The sequence below is a fragment of the Thunnus thynnus genome, chromosome 12 (genome assembly GCF_963924715.1).
Source record: "Thunnus thynnus chromosome 12, fThuThy2.1, whole genome shotgun sequence".
NCBI classification, from domain to species: domain Eukaryota; kingdom Metazoa; phylum Chordata; class Actinopteri; order Scombriformes; family Scombridae; genus Thunnus; species Thunnus thynnus.
Genome location: NC_089528.1, coordinates 8,073,400 through 8,089,443, shown reverse-complemented (window position 1 = coordinate 8,089,443; position 16,044 = coordinate 8,073,400). Strand labels below are relative to the sequence as shown.

Sequence of the window (16,044 nt, the reverse complement as noted above, 5' to 3'; positions counted from 1 at the left end):
CCTATTCTGGTATTATCTTACAGAGTATACGAAAACATTCTTTTATTCAACATTGATTATTCTGTTTTTATTCATTTTATTTTGGTTTTTATTGCTTTTTTTGTTTGTTTGTTTGTTTGTTTGTTTTTAATGTCGTTCAAATGCATTTCTTCACTTATGTAAGGCACTTTGAATAATGTGCCAAAGCTTCTATATAAATAAAAAAATAAAAAAACAAACACTTTAAGTAATTGCCTTTGTCGCTGCCAAGAACAGAAATATATATTATTTTTAATATTTTAAATAATTTGAGAAGTAGTCATATTTCATTTGGTACATTCTGTGACATTCTCCTCAAGTCTAGTCTATGATATGTTAGACTAGAGAAACATGGTGTGTCTTTGATATTGTCAGATGCAGTCAGTGTAGATGCTGTTATGACTGATGCACCTGCTTTCCTCTTCATTTTAACCATTGTCACGGAGAGGGGTTTTGCGCTCCAGTAAGATCTGATGGGCACAGTGTGGACCACCCCTCACTGCGGTGCAGTAGTGAAGGATAAATATATCCCCCTCCTCCTCTTCCTCCACCTCCTCCTCCTCCTTTCGTTGAGTCCGCAACATCCTGACTTGCCGAGGCTGATCGCAGGCAGCGGCAGCGGCAAGCCCCTACAAGACGGATGAATTAGAAAACCTGCTGTAACCACCGCCACCCCCTTTTCATTTATTTACTTTCTATTTCTGAAGAGACGGGCCGCACATACTATTGCCCTCATCTTGACAGTGTGAGGCGGATACAAGGTTAGTAAAAACAAGTCTCTTTTATTTGTGCATAGGGTTAAATATAAGATTAAACATCAAATCAATGCAGAAGGCCTGTGTGTTTTCGGCTCTGTGTGCATAGAGCAGTGAAACAGTCAAATTTGTATGCAGGACGCTTTGCTGGGGTCCTGCTCAGCCATGGTTACATCTTGGCATGGCAGACCAAAGGACTTATTAGTCCAACTCCTTTAACTTCAACTCAAACACACACTCACTCTCACACACACACACACACAGGTGCACGCACGCACACGCACGCACACACTCAACCAGGTACAAGTGCGTTATGCTCCACTGGAAAGTATCTATCTTGCGACGAAATCTGTTTTGTCACTCCGATGCACCATTCTTGGTCATTCCAGTCAGTAGCTAATTATTCTGTGAAGTGAGTCCCTGGCGCCCCTCAGATCACATAGCACTGCAGCTGCCCGGCTGTACAGCAGACCAACTGCAAGAGCTATAATAGGAAGGAGAGGTAGGGTTGCGCAGCTGACGATGCTGATTCCGAGGAGCCAGAGCTCTGCAGTCCTATTTAAGTCACTGCCCTGATCCTAAAGGCTTATAAGCAAAATGTCGCCTCTTTAAAACACCACACAGTCTGTATTTAACATGATGAACATGTGCTGATCGGTGTTGGCACAGAGTATATACTGAACATTTAAACACTATCATGTGTTTTATATGCATATAGTCTAGCCTAGAGTCGTTGAGGTGTTTTTCACTGGGTTGTATTATAAAATCAGTGTTGCCAAGGAAACTACACGAGTGATACTGATTATTAAATTGAACAATATACAGTGATATACTTTACCATATAAAGTCCTGTCTTCTTAGTCACATTTCCATGTCAAAGCCCACACAGTGTTCCTAAGGCCAAACTGTCAAAGTGCATGCTTACATCATGCAGGCTTAACTAAAACTTCTGCATAATCATTGATGAACATTACAAACAGTGGTTCAATAAACCTCAGCAAATCCTTTAACGATCTTGCTCACATTTTCATAATGGTCTGCCATGTATTGTTTTTTTCATACTCATAGTTTTTGCCTCTAGTAAGGTCTAATGTGTGTGTGGCAGGTCTCTTTTCAACCCGTTAGGCTTCCTGTGCATAGATTGACCATGGGGATCAAGGCTGCCCTCCCCAGATATGAGCTCTATCTCTACACAGCTGTACTCTCTGTGGCCTTGATATGGGCAGGCAGTTGGATATTTGAAGCTTCAAGCGGTGAGTTACTGTACATTTAATAGTGAAATCTGCTGCCAAAAAAACAAGATCCCTACCTGTAACACTGTTCTATCTAACCTTAAACTGCATAGAAAGTAAATTTAGCAGATTAAGAGGGATCCCCCTTCCCTTGAGGAATTTCTGCATGTCCTATTAATATAAGGACAATTTAAAGATGGTCTAATTACTTGCTAATTACTTTCCTGATGGAGACATGTCAGACTAAGATCCACGCCGTAGAACAGTTACACTCAGCCGACCTATTCCACACTTTTCATCCTGAAATAATGCCAAATATTTGTATATACAAACTGTAAAATGCTAAAACTAGCCTCTTCACACACTGATCTGAATGGGCTGAGTGTAATCTGGTGGATGGCACTGTCTGTCACAGTCAGTGCTGCCAGATTGGCAAAGGCAGAGTCCTTTCGTCTAACTTCTTTGGTTTGTTTTTCTCTTGATACCGTCTGTCTCTAGAAATGGTCATTTTTGGCTGCTCAGTCCGGAGGTATTTGTAATGCTCGGGTGTGCATGCTGCAGTAACACTGAATCCTGGTAATAGAAATCTGGCTGTGTTCCCAGACGTAAGAGGCTTTCCCTCACTGACCCTCACATTTTGATATCCCTTTTCACAGCCATTAGTGTAAGCAGGCGACGCTGTAGGAACTACTATGAGGCTGCACGCCAACTGCATTTGTTGCCGTATACTTAATATCTCAACATCACTGATATGATTCTGATTATTATCATGCTTATTCTTATTTTTATTGTTATTTTGTGTTGTAGCATTTAATTCAGGTTGTGCAGTGAACTACGGTAATCTCCTACAGATTATGATGCATGAGTGTAGCAGTCAGCCTCAAAAATAGAAAGCTTCACAATGAGTATATTATGTAATATCTGATGTTATCAAATGGACTGAATGTGCTCTCACACCCTAAATTCACCAAATAATCCAACAATTGTACCAAAGCTGGTCAAAGTTTGACCTTTTTATCAAGAAGATTATTTAAATAATGTTCAGTGTTCACACAGAAGCTCAAAAATAAAGCTGCCTAAAGCCTGGACAGGTTTACCATATACTGCCATGAGTTCAAATCTGAATACTTTATTTATTAAACATTATTTCCAGTGCACAATCTCTTACTTATTGTTTGGTGATTTTCCTGTATTTTTTCTTCTTTATTCAGAGAATGTAAACAGAAAGGCCTTCAAAGCAAGTGTGAAACCAGGATGGCATTACTTTGGCAGGAAAATGGTGAGCTGCTCATTTATAATTTTCTATATGTACCTCTCTGTATTCTATAATTGGATTTTATGAAGCAAGACACTGACAGAGAGAGCTTGTCATGTGTTACTAGTGCATCTACCTTTGTCACAGGATGTTGCAGACTTCGAATGGATGATGTGGTTCTCTACATTCCGCAATCATATCCTTTTTGCTCTCACCGGTCACGTGATCTTTGCCAAGATATTCACCCTGCTCGCTCCAAAGGTGCGTGCATATGTGTCGTAGAGAAGGTGTGAATGTCCATGAGATAGTACTGCATTCTGACTGCATACAGGTATAATTGCTTGTCTCTTTTCTATATGTCTGTATGTATTGAATTTTTTTTTATGTATGTGTGTGTGAGTGTGTGTGTGTGTTTGAAAACAAGCTTTGCTCCAGTCAAGGCCATACATCAAATTGATATGTGGTTTAAACATGTTAAATGCAAAGCTTAATTGTACTGATTACTAATAGTAGGTTTATACAAATAATTCAATTAAATTTCATTGTATTCAATTCTCTTAACCAAAAATATAATGAAATACTATATTTGTACCCAAGACATTATTGACTTGATGCATGAGCATGAGTTGAATGCTGTTGGGTTCGTATCTGAATGCACAAGTAATTGTTGTGATTCTATGAATATTTTTTGGCATATTTAAAACAGTTCAATATGTTTTAAACATGTTTCTATCTTGTTTCATGCTTACAATGAAGATTGGTATAGATGGATGTAAGGTAACATTAATAAACTTGTCATGTTTCATTTAAATCATTGATACTTGGACGTTATATCTGTTTTTTTCACACAATCTAATCTTATTTCCATCCTAATACACTGTATATCCATTGTTGTAGATTCACGTGTTATTGTGCTAACACCACTCTTAATGTGTGTTGTATTAAATTATAAATAGTACAAAGATACTGCCATTGCTTCACACTGACGCTGGCCCCTCTTTACTCACAGCACAGATCCTTGATCTTTGGTGTGTACGGTGGTTTGGCAGTCCTGGTCACGATGGGCTGGACCTTTATTGCTCTGGTTCTGTCTCACTGCATCATACTCTACAGCGTCGCCATGGTCAAGAAGAAGTGGGCATGTTTTGCAGCGGGTCTGGCCACGCTTGCCTCAATCAAGCTGGAGCCTTATAACTCCTGGCAGGTGAGGGTTCACTTACTGTAAGCTTTCAGGTTTAACTTTTCATAAACTAATGCGTGGAAGTAGCCTGCAGGCGACAATGTTTGATGCTCAGGATAACTCTTCCTGTAGGAATCCTTGGTGACGGGCTCTTTTGACCTGCAAGACATCTTGTTCTACGGAGGCTGCGGCTTCAGCATCATGCGCTGTATGAGCTTTGCCTTAGAGAACTGTGAGAAGGAGGACGGCAACTACACGTTCTCTGACCTGCTGAAATACAACTTCTACCTCCCCTTCTTCTTCTTTGGACCTATCATGACTTTCGACAAGTATCATGCTGAGGTGAGGTTTAAAGGTCAAACTGACTGTCAGGACAAATTAGTAAAACTGAACAGCACTCTGAGATTTGGCAGATTTTGTCAGTCACTCATGATGGCACATTGAAAAAGGCTGTAAAGGCTGTATGTAAGACCCACACATAATGTCATTTTAGGAAAGCTGATTCATGTATATAAGATGCTAATGTGTTTACATAATGCAATTTGAAATTCATGGGGCATACTATTATTACTTAATAAGAACAATTGTCAAACATCTGAATTAACAGAGAGTATCATTCCAACAAACGTGTATGATATGTTCGGGTGGCATATCAAACCATATTAAACACAACTAATTCTATGAAACAACAAAGGTTTGTTCACAAAACTGGTTTGATTCCACAGGCCAACAACACCAAACTGACCCGTAAGGAGAGGGAGATGTGGAACATCACCACCAAAGCCTTGTTGCACCTGGGAGTTATTCTGGTGGTGGACGTCTTCTTCCACTATCTGTACATCTTGACAATCCCCAATGACATGAAGCTTGTCACCAAGCTGTCTGACTGGTGTTTGGGTGAGTGAGATTTGTATAATAATAATGTGTCATGCGCATCTGGTACTGATGCTTGTATTTTTGTTTCTAAATGCTGATAGTTGACATCAATAACTAACATTATTCAGCATCTTTCAGTATCAACTGTTCAAATTTCATACCATTTGTTCAGCTTTTCTTTTAGACGCTTGGTTAATCTTTGGGATAGTTTAAAACCTACATTTTAATAAATACCTAAAATTGCAAATAAAATACATTTTTCCTACAGGCTTTCCATATTTTTCATGTAGCTATGGTCTGTATTGGGCATTATGACTGGCTGACATCCAATATTTACTAAAGGGCTAATATCCAATATTGGCTCCATACATCAGTTTCTACTTTCTATGTTGCACATTTGAAGCATTATGTATTTTATCAAACATTAAACTTGCTTTGTTTCCATGTCTACCTTTGCAGGTGGTCTGGCTTATTCCAACCTGGTGTACGACTGGGTGAAAGCAGCTGTGATGTTTGGTGTCATCAACACTGTGGCTACACTGGACCACCTGGACCCTCCTCAGCCGCCCAAGTGTATCACCATGCTCTACGTCTTCTCTGAGACGTAAGTGTGATTTGCACTCTTAAGAAATCACTGTACAGTGTAATTTTTTTTCATTGACCTCATTAAACCTTGAACTTGTGTAAAAAGATTTACATGGGACACTTCTCTCTTGTTCAGGCACTTTGATAGAGGCATCAATGACTGGCTGTGCAAGTGAGTGTTTGAATTTAAATTCACCGGTTTATATTACAGAAGCCTCAGTATATAAAGATTTTGATTCTTCATTGAGTTCAATCTGAGTTGAAATCTTGCAGGTATGTTTATGACTACATCGGTGGGGATCATGATAAAATATTCAAGGAGCTCCTGGCGACTCTCTGCACCTTCGCAATCACCACTCTGTGGCTGGGCCCATGTGAGCTGGTTTACATCTGGTCCTTTTTCAACTGCTTCGGCCTGAACTTTGAGCTGTGGGTGGCCAAGCTCTTCTCTTTTCCACCATTTTCTACCATAGAGGTGAGAAACATTAAGATAAAAAGCATTCTCTTTCAACTCATTTAACCTACAATCAACATATGTAAATATGCTAGGTATAATTTGTGCCAGATCCCTTATGTGTATCTGTGTCTTCTGTTTTTAGGGTGCTATGGGTGAAGCCATGTCACGCAGGATCCGTGGTGTGTTCAATGCCGCCAACTTCTGGGCTATCATCCTCTACAACGTTCTCTCTCTCAACAGTTTGGAGTTTGCCAAACTGGTGGGAAGAAGACTGATTTTCAAAGGTAGGGAACAACAATGGTATGGAGTATATCAACTAAGGCTTCTCTGTCAGTTCCAGTAAAAACGAGAAGAACACAGACAGATATCAAAAGAAACTGGATCCCAAAAAGCTCCATCTTCAAGAGATCACTTTTTTTCACATAATAAATCTTAACAACAGAGCATTGGCAAACTGAGAAGTTGTTGACAAGATAATCTCAAGTTGAACTTGCACTCATACCACAGTGCAAAGAAACCTACATTCCTTTAAAGTCATACTTTTTCCCTTTTTTTCTCCTGCTCCACTTCCTCCAGGATTTCCTCTGTCCACCCTCTCAGTGTTACTGGTGACCTACTGTGGTGTGCAGCTGGTGAAGGAAAGGGAGCGACAACAGGCCCTGCTTGAGGACGCGGAGCCAGTGAAGCCAGTAGATGGTGGCAAAGAAAAAGCAGAATAAGCAGACAGAAAAGAAAAAAAAACAAAGTCAGTTTCACGGACTTCATGGTCAACACACTCACTCTGCTCCATCGTCGGCCTGAACCGCCTGGACTGTAAGAGCCAGTCACCACCTATATTGTTCACATGCCTGTGTTCTTGCTTTCGTTTGTCAGAAGCGAGGCAATGTTTTGAACTGTGAAATATCCTCAAGTGCACTTGCTGTAGATAATCGCCACGTCCTTAGGCACAAACCCACCGATGATGCATTTTGTATTTGTATATTATCTGAACCAGAGATTGTTTAGCAAATGAAGAGCCTGCCAAATATTTTATGATGTTATACCTAATAGTATATTTAGTAGCATACAGTATTGTAAAGGAACGACTACTTTGCTCTGTGTGGTTGTCTCCTGTGTTCATTTTTGATTTTTCCTCAAATTTGGACATTCTTCCTTTCTTTTTAACCATCATGATTTTTATTATTTTTAGTCAGATGGTGTCTTAATTTTGCATCAGACACCTTGGAACCTAATCATCACAATATCTGAAAGGGTTAAAACTTGAAAAAAACTTGAAATCAGGGAGCCACATATGGAGTGCAATGAAAAAAAACTAAACAAAGGGTGCTGTGGAGACTCCACATTGCTTGCAGCTGATTGTGATGTACTGTATATTTGCTCTACTGTCATTGAGCAAAAACACAAGTCACAATGTATTGAATAGTCTGTTGTTAGTGTTGATTGAGAATGTATTACATCTATTATAATGTTAAAAAATCGATTGTAGTTCAAACAGAGAGCCGTCCACACTTGAAAAACAGAGAATGACTGCTTTACTCCACTACCACATTGTCCACAGGAGATTACAGTAGGTGTGACATTTCAGCATATCTTTCCCCCACCCTCTCTCACATGATCCAGGCTGTGAGCATACCGAGATGAGACCGAGGCCCTCAGTTGGCTATGAAAGGCAATAGGCCCAGCAGGGAATATGGGTCAGTCTTACCCTGCCTGTCACTGAAACCTGCTGTGTGTAGTCAGTGCAGCAGGCAGCTGGAGAATGTTTATGTGGACTGTAATGCCTTCTCTCAATGTAGGGTTTTTATTCAAAAGTGTTTATTTCAATGGTTTGACTTGAAATAAAGTTTTCTTTCATCCAGACGTGTGTTTGTTTTGTTGCAGTTTGAAGAGGAGGTTAAAATGGATAAGCATGGTCTGCATTAAAACATTTTAATCATTTCATTGTGTTTAAACAGATTGAAATGCTTTAATAAGTTACATATGACCATGTTGATTTGTCTGATAGTGAGACATTATCATCTCTCACCACAAGATGGCCCAGTTTGACCAAAGTTGATTGTTAACCACTATTACTTCAACAGTTGCATGATTACATTATGAATAAAAAGCATTAAAGGCCCAACAAACCCATGGTTAAATCACACAGGTGTTTTTTCACCCATTTTTCATGCTTAATAGACTTAATAGAATTCTCAGGACTTTGTGGGTGTGTGTAGTCTGAATTTGATTGACTTCTCCAGTTAGTTTTGTTTCATCTGTTAGACTGGGACAACCTATTTCTTTGTCTTTGACCATTCTTATTTGCACATGTTGTTGGGTGACATTATGTAACTTCGATGCACAACTCCCTCAACTTCAGTGTTGACAAAATATATCTTGGTTTTTTTTAAACAGTTCTATTGGCAATTCACAATTTAAGGTGGCCAACAGATGAATTCCCAAAACTCCTCAGCTGATAAATAACCAAGTAATCAATCTTGGGTATAACACTTGAACCACTTGTGTGCTGCTTCCACGCCTCAGTGTTATTAGCTTCACCTGTACTTTTCCCTCTGTATCAACTCAAAATGCCTAGTGTGAAAAAGAGTGTTAGTCTGTGTTCATAACATGTAACCTGACACAGGTGTTCCTAATTACTAATCAACAGGTGACACACTCTCTATACCATTATTGTTCCTTTCATATTAGGTTACCACAAAATATGACTCAAACACTTGAGGTAGTATCTTTAATTACAGTAAAACCTTAAAAATATAAGGGCAAAAAGTAGAAAAATAAATTAAGAAATTATTATTTCATAATTCCAAATTTAGAAATAAGCAATCATAAAAATCCAATGAGATTCATTAATTTTATATGGTCTCCCTGATGGCAAATTTTGGATTCCAGTGTTTTTTCTTCAGTCACCAGTTGGATAAAGGTTGGATACAAAATCCATACTTACACAGTAATTCTATGCAGGTTTTAAGTATGTAATGTGTTCACACAGGAAAAGTTACAATATAAAGTATACTAAAAACAGCCAGTATGCGTACCAAAATGAAGAACTTCATTTTTGAGAGTGTTGTCAATGGACACTCCCAGAATGCAATTCTCAAAGGAATTGAAGGAGGTGCTCACAGCTGCAAGAAATAAACCCAATCACTTTGCTGTTGCTTTATAAAGTGTAATTGCTAGAAGCACTCTAAAGTCGCAGCTTGATTATATACCATGTCAATACAAGATACAAGTATTTAATCATTTTCAGTTGTTATAAAATTATTAAGTATTTTGATTTAAATGATTGAAGGTAGAAGATTTAATCTTCCACAAATTCTGATAAGGTATTACCCCACACCTTATTAACAAACCAAGACTTGGCTTTTATTTTTAATTTCTGATGGAAACAAGCTCATAACACACATCTGTGGTTTGTTTTCTTGCTCACTCCCCAGTCTGTTCTTTTCAGCCAGTAGGTGCCAGTGTTTGTTAATCACTCACACTTAGGGTGTATCCCTGGATCTATAAAAGTGGTTATGCATCATAATCTTCATTAATTCCATATATAATGAAAGATTAGAACAATGTAGCCTGTTTCCTGGAGGATGATTTGTTTGATAATTAATCATTTTTATGACTTGGATGGACAGGATTACAGCGTATTTTCCAACTTTTTCACCTTTAGAATTTTGTATTGATGTTTCATGATATTTGACTTCTCTCTAAAAAGTGCTTTAATACTATTTAAACAATTGTAAAATAATATATATATATATATATATATATATATGTATATATAATGGACAATAACGGTGTACAGTGTGTCACTTGAATAGTGAAGTGTGTCTCTTGCTCTGGTGTCAGGAGATGTTTATTTTGTAACATGTTAATCTTCCAGGCACCACTATTTCCTATACACTGTATATACAGTATATCCTTCATTAATGTCAATGTAGCCTGAGTACTCACTTCCACTATTCAAGACAGTGTTGGATTACATAGAGGAAAACACTCGGTAAAAGTGAGGGAAAACCTTGTCAAGCTGCCTGGTGAGATGTTCTGCTGGATTTAACATGCCGTCACTGCTGTGCTTAGTCACTCAGCTGTTTGTGGGGTCTGTGTGGTGCAGGAGTGTGTGGGTCCTCTTTCCTATGTCCACCAAAATGGATTCCTCCGCTTTGTGAGGGCCCTGTCTATAAATAACCCGGACTTACAGAGTGACTGACAGTCACAGACAGCTGCAGTGAGCAGCCAACCCGTAGAGACTATCCACAGCAATCTGACCAGCACTGTGAACGCTGACAGTCCCGCTCTGTTGTGGAGAGTAAGTGCGGTGCCCCTCTTCTACGTCTATCCCTCCCACAAAACCCAACCAGGACAAGGTGGCAGAACAAAATGGCTGCCATGACTATAGACCCGATGGAGCAGCCTCGCATGTACCAGCAGACCCTGCTTCAGGACGGACTGTTTGACCTCTTGGAGAATGACAAGTTTGTGGACTGCGTCCTCAAAGTCCAGGACAAGGAGTTCCCCTGCCACCGCTTGGTTTTGGCAGCCAGTAGTCCCTTCTTCAAGGCCATGTTCCTGTCTGACCTGGAGGAGAGCAAGAAGCGTGAGATAGTACTCAAAGATGTGGAGCCTGGTGTTATGGGGATGATCCTGCGCTACCTATACACCTCTGAAATTAATTTAACAGAACAGAACGTCCAGGATATCTTCATGGTTGCTAACATGTACCAGATCCCCTCCATCTTCTCTGTTTGTGTGTCCTACCTCCAAGAGAAGCTGGTGCTGGGCAACTGCTTGGCTATCTTCAGGCTTGGGCTGCTGCTGGATTGTCCCAGGCTCGCTTTAGCTGCTCGGGATTTCATCTGTGAACGCTTCCAGGTTGTTGTAAGAGACCAGGACTTCCTGGAGCTGGCCCCGAGCGAGCTGGCCATCATCATCACCTCAGACGCCCTTAACGTGGAGCGGGAGGAGCTGGTGTTTGAATCCCTGATGGACTGGGTCAGACATGATGAGAAAAACCGAGTTAAGGACCTGGCAGAACTGTTGCACTGCGTCCGTTTAAGGCTGATACCTTTGGATTACTTCAAAGAAAAAGTGGAGCGCCACCAGTACATGCGGTTCAACCAGGAGATCAAGAAGGATCTGGATCTGGTCAAGGATGCTCACAAAGGTCGTCTCCCAAAGCCCAAAAAGCACAGCAGTGAAGGGGCAAAGGGAGGAGAAAGTGGTGAGGAGGAGGAAGAGGAAGATGAGGAGGGGTACCTGCCGGGTATACTCAACAACAACCCTCGTTTTGGGATGTTTGAGATGGACCTGTTACTTATGATCAGTGACACAGGGACCGTGGCCTATGACCCGGTAGGAAATGAATGCTTTGTGGTCTCAGAATCCACAGAAATTCCCAAGAACCACTGCAGCCTGGTGACCAATCAGAACCAGGTGTTTGTTGTCGGGGGGCTTCTCTACAACGAGGAGGATAAAGACGAACCGTTCAGCTCTTACTTCCTACAGGTAGAGTATCAATCATGAAGACCATCAATAGCTCTTTATCCTGTGAAACTCAAAGAATGCTTTGAACATGCATCTTGAAATGCAGATTTCTTGTGTGTCTCATTCCTCACTGACCTATCGTTCCCTTCATCCCCAGTTCGACCCAGTAAGTTCAGAGTGGTTAGGGATGCCCTCACAACCCAACCCTCGCTGCCTGTTTGGGCTGACTGAAGCTGAGAACTCCATTTTTGTTGTTGGAGGCAAGGAACTGAAGGAGGGAGAGCACGCGCTGAACTCAGTCATGATCTATGACAGACAGTGAGTACAGATACCGAATTTAACACGGCGCTGTACCAATGAAGATCCATGCTGTCAAAGTAATAACAAGAATTGGAAAGAACAAGTGGAGCACATTAAAAGTGTGGAGAAAATCACTTCTTCTGTCTTTCCTGATGCATTAATGTAAATGCTTATTGGGCTTCAATGTATAAAGAACACATTATTTTTATTAAATGTATTTTTATCTATTTTTTCTATTGTATTACTGCTATGAATATTTATGATGATTAGACTCACTATACTGTAGCATCTATAACAATTAAAACATGATTAATTGGGGCTACAAACACAGTACAGACACTGTCAATGAATTTAATTAATATTCAATAAAGTATATTTCTAAAACAAAAAGATAATCCATGCTGTATCCATTATCTAAATGAAAATGCTCTCAGACAAAACAAAGGAAGTCTTTTTTCAGAAATGTATCCCATTGATTATAAATCAAGCCTGCTTTTACTACATTCGAATAGTCCATTGAAAATAATAAAGTGTACAACCATCTTTCTCATGGTCCCATCGAAGGAATTACATAATATTTCTATAGTTCTAGCAGAAGGACATATGGAAGGAATATTTATGTCCCCTTGAATTCCTGAGCCTTCCAATCATTTTCTTTATCAGAGTTATTCCTGCATTTGTCTGTAGAATCACCTCTACCATCTATAGAGTCACTGCTCATGATGTTATTTACTCTTTCTGTGTACACAGGTCATTCAAATGGGGAGAGTCGGACCCTCTGCCTTATGAAGTGTACGGACATGGAACAGTATCACACAAAGGTCTTGTCTACGTAATTGGAGGAAAGTCTGAGAGCAAGTACGTGCCATTCCAGATGATATAACTTGAACTATAACCTGGTATTGAATCGTTTGATTACACCTCAGGAGTGTGTCTGAACACTGTGGACCCAGATGGAAAAAGTTCATTATTTGACATTCCTCACTCATGTCATTACATGATAGTGCCATCATTTTGCGAACTTAAAGTATTCATCTAATTTTGTTCTTTTACTTATTATGTAACAGCAGGTATCACTATGGTTACTGATCAGTATTTAAAGGACTGCTCCAGCTATTTATTATTGCACTTTCATGAAGTTAGAGAACTCAGAAATGACAGATTTCAAAAAGAACGCTCCAAATCAAAGCAGCAGAGGCTGAGGTATCCTGACTTTTAGTCTCTAGTATGGGTTAAGTGCCAAAAACACTTGATCCTACAAGTCCCATAATGTAACTCAACTGCATTTTTCATTTGGCCCTCTTTGCCTACTTCTTTAAAACCCCACACCTTCAGTTTGTAACACAGGCTTTCTGTTAAAACGCTAAAGTCTCAATCCCAAACTAAGATAGAAGTTATTTTTGAAACTTCCACAGCAGACATAATATGTTGCCATGTTTTCACAGGCTGAGTAGGACTCCTTGTGATATAACTGAGCTTCATGTACAAAATCAGTGGAGAGCCCTTTTGTTGTGTTTCTATGCAGGAAATGCATGAGGAGAGTCTGTGTCTACAACCCCACTAAGTTTGAGTGGAAGGACTTGGCTCCTTTGAAGAAGGCCCGCTCCCTGTTTGGTATCACTGTCCACAAAGACCAGATCTATGTTGTGACGGGGGTCACAGACGCAGGCCTCACCAGCTCTGTGGAGGTCTATGACATTGCCAGCAACAGGTAAGACAACAGTTGTTTTATATGACCACTTTATCTCATCGTTATGAGGTGAAGCATCTGTCCACAGTAGTGAAATGACTCAGTGAACATGAACAGCACATCATTAGGTCTTAAAATAGCACTGGTGGTACTGCTGTGTGTATCATACAGTAATATAACAGCTTATTTAACGCCTTCATCACTTCCTTTTGTGTGTGTGTGGGGGTTATTGTCCTGTTATGCTCCAGCTGGTCAGAATTCACAGAGTTTCCTCAGGAGCGCAGTTCCCTCAATCTGATGTCAATGGGAGGCTTCCTGTACGCTGTGGGAGGCTTTGCCATGATGCCCAGTGAGACCAGTGAGGAGTCTGTCCCAACAGAGATGACTGACATCTGGAGGTAAGAGCCCACTACATTATCTCAATATGCCTAAAGAGTGATAATAATGTGTCCTCATTGGCTTAAGTAAAAAAGAAACACCCAATAATTTTCCTTTTTTATTTAGTGTTGTATTGTTTATCATAGTCAGGACATGAGGAAGTTGTTTGATTTGCATGTTTTGTGACCAATTGCTGTCCAGTATGCAAATTACACAAGTGTGATATGGAGACTTGGAGCTTTCAGTCAACATACACCGAGAATGGACTTTTCAGACAAGTAGGAGTCTTCTTGTGTCCAGTAGTTAAACTTTTGAAATGAGAAATATTCATAGCTTCTGGATTTTTCAGTGGAAAAGAAGGAGAAGGTGTAATTTTAAGAATTTGAACCCATTAATCAAACGTTCTTTGTGGAAAAATCATATCAGACACAATTTGTGATTCAAAGCAGGGTGTTTTTCTTAAATTTGTCTTAAAACTTGTGTGGGGAGGATCTTTAACGACCCTACAGTATAAATCGTGATATTCTATGTTTTTCTAATTGTCATCAGATTTCATGAGCAAGTATTATATTATTCATTGCCTGTTGGCCAAAGCTTGATATAGCTTATTTCTCTGACCCACAGCCCTACACTGTTGTCCAAAAAACTATTAAATACACATGAATGAGCCAATAACAATGCACCAACTCACATGATCCTTTACCGGGTACTGTAGTTTATTTTGAGGCAATCCCATGCACCCCATACTGGTTACTTTAATACTCAATAGATCATCACATGTGAACAAGAGCAGAAAATAGTCCCCAGACAATGCAGTATTACCTCCTGTCTGAGTTTGAATAATGAGTTTGAGTGATGTTTGCTAAAAACAGTAGTGACCAACTTTTTTAGGTAATTACTGAACCCTTTTTTTTTTAAAAAAAAAAAAAAAAAAAAAAAAAAAGAGACTATATATTTATGGCCTACTTTTAAAGATTTAGAGAGGACATACAGATAGGGGAAATGCCCATCACACCATTCCACCACACAGCGGAAAAAGAAGTACAGGAAACCACCTAGCAGAGAGAGAAAGATAAGATAATAAGACTGTGCATGCTTGTCATATCATACTGACATACCCAAATGGAAATGAACCATTATTGATGTTATTAGTGCCTGTGCTTCTCCTGCTATCACAAGTAATTTCTCAACATTTCCGCTGTGAAAAAGTTCTTTTTCCATAAATAAATATTTATACATGAAGACAATGCGGGTCTTAAGTAGAAAATAAAATTAATTTTTGACTCAATAAATTCAACTTCACATAGAATATTAATGGATCATTGCAAAATCATTCTTTGCAAATGATGGGCAATGATATTGTATGCTATGGAGCCACCCAACACTAACGTGTTTATTTTTCCCACAGATATGATGAGTCAGAGAAGTGTTGGAATGGGATTCTACGAGAGATCAGCTATGCGGAGGGATCCACTATTCTTCCAGTGCGTCTCAACACTCTGCGTCTCACAAAGTTATAACAAAGTTATATGTTTCAGGGTAATAACTGAACTTGGTCTCTGGAGATGAAAAAGTGTTATTATACCAGCATCACGTTGCTTTATCTCATATTTTACAGCAGGAGGAGGCTATAGATAAAGGACATGAGTTCAACTATCACACCAAATTTCTTTTATAAAAACCTAAAATGTTGATTTGTATATCTGTTTTTTTGTTCTTGTTATATTATTTCATAAATTTTCATTATCACTTGTCTGCTTTATTGAAAGCAGAAATAAAGATAATGGCTGATTGAGTTGTTTTCAGTGGTGAGTCTCACATTCCTACAAAAACAGAGGGC

General features: G+C 39.4%; 2 protein-coding genes across 3 annotated transcripts; both read left to right on the top strand.

Annotated features, from left to right (window-relative positions):
• The first annotated feature begins 570 nt into the window (after positions 1-570).
• Positions 571-8,218, top strand: hhatla (hedgehog acyltransferase like, a). Of its 2 annotated transcripts, XM_067605091.1 has the most exons (13): positions 571-779; positions 1,879-2,026; positions 3,217-3,284; positions 3,408-3,521; positions 4,017-4,037; positions 4,270-4,464; positions 4,573-4,782; positions 5,166-5,337; positions 5,776-5,920; positions 6,038-6,073; positions 6,175-6,376; positions 6,501-6,642; positions 6,935-8,218. In XM_067605091.1, exons 2-13 carry the CDS (start codon positions 1,921-1,923, stop codon positions 7,075-7,077), a joined length of 1,554 nt encoding a protein of 517 aa, XP_067461192.1. In that variant the 5' UTR covers positions 571-779; positions 1,879-1,920; the 3' UTR covers positions 7,078-8,218. The 2 variants fall into 2 exon arrangements, with proteins under 2 accessions (XP_067461192.1, XP_067461193.1); XM_067605092.1 differs by lacking the exon at positions 4,017-4,037 and having other exon boundaries at positions 572-779.
• A 2,363-nt stretch (positions 8,219-10,581) lies between these two features.
• LOC137193736 (kelch-like protein 40a) lies at positions 10,582-15,999 on the top strand. Its single transcript, XM_067605089.1, has 6 exons — positions 10,582-11,857; positions 11,994-12,154; positions 12,887-12,994; positions 13,662-13,847; positions 14,075-14,224; positions 15,613-15,999. Exons 1-6 carry the CDS (start codon positions 10,733-10,735, stop codon positions 15,722-15,724), a joined length of 1,842 nt encoding a protein of 613 aa, XP_067461190.1. The 5' UTR covers positions 10,582-10,732; the 3' UTR covers positions 15,725-15,999.
• The last annotated feature ends 45 nt before the right edge of the window (positions 16,000-16,044 follow it).

What these genes read in the sequence shown, in the direction of transcription:
- hhatla (XM_067605091.1), top strand. Translation starts at nt 1,921, where the DNA reads ATGGGGATCAAGGCTGCCCTCCCCAGATATGAGCTCTATCTCTACACA. An exon ending in AGCCTTATAACTCCTGGCAG is followed by an intron (nt 4,465 to 4,572) that starts GTGAGGGTTCAC and finishes CTCTTCCTGTAG; the next exon opens with GAATCCTTGGTGACGGGCTC. An exon ending in TCGACAAGTATCATGCTGAG is followed by an intron (nt 4,783 to 5,165) that starts GTGAGGTTTAAA and finishes TTGATTCCACAG; the next exon opens with GCCAACAACACCAAACTGAC.
- LOC137193736 (XM_067605089.1), top strand. Translation starts at nt 10,733, where the DNA reads ATGGCTGCCATGACTATAGACCCGATGGAGCAGCCTCGCATGTACCAG. An exon ending in TCAGCTCTTACTTCCTACAG is followed by an intron (nt 11,858 to 11,993) that starts GTAGAGTATCAA and finishes CTTCATCCCCAG; the next exon opens with TTCGACCCAGTAAGTTCAGA. An exon ending in GGAGGAAAGTCTGAGAGCAA is followed by an intron (nt 12,995 to 13,661) that starts GTACGTGCCATT and finishes GTTTCTATGCAG; the next exon opens with GAAATGCATGAGGAGAGTCT.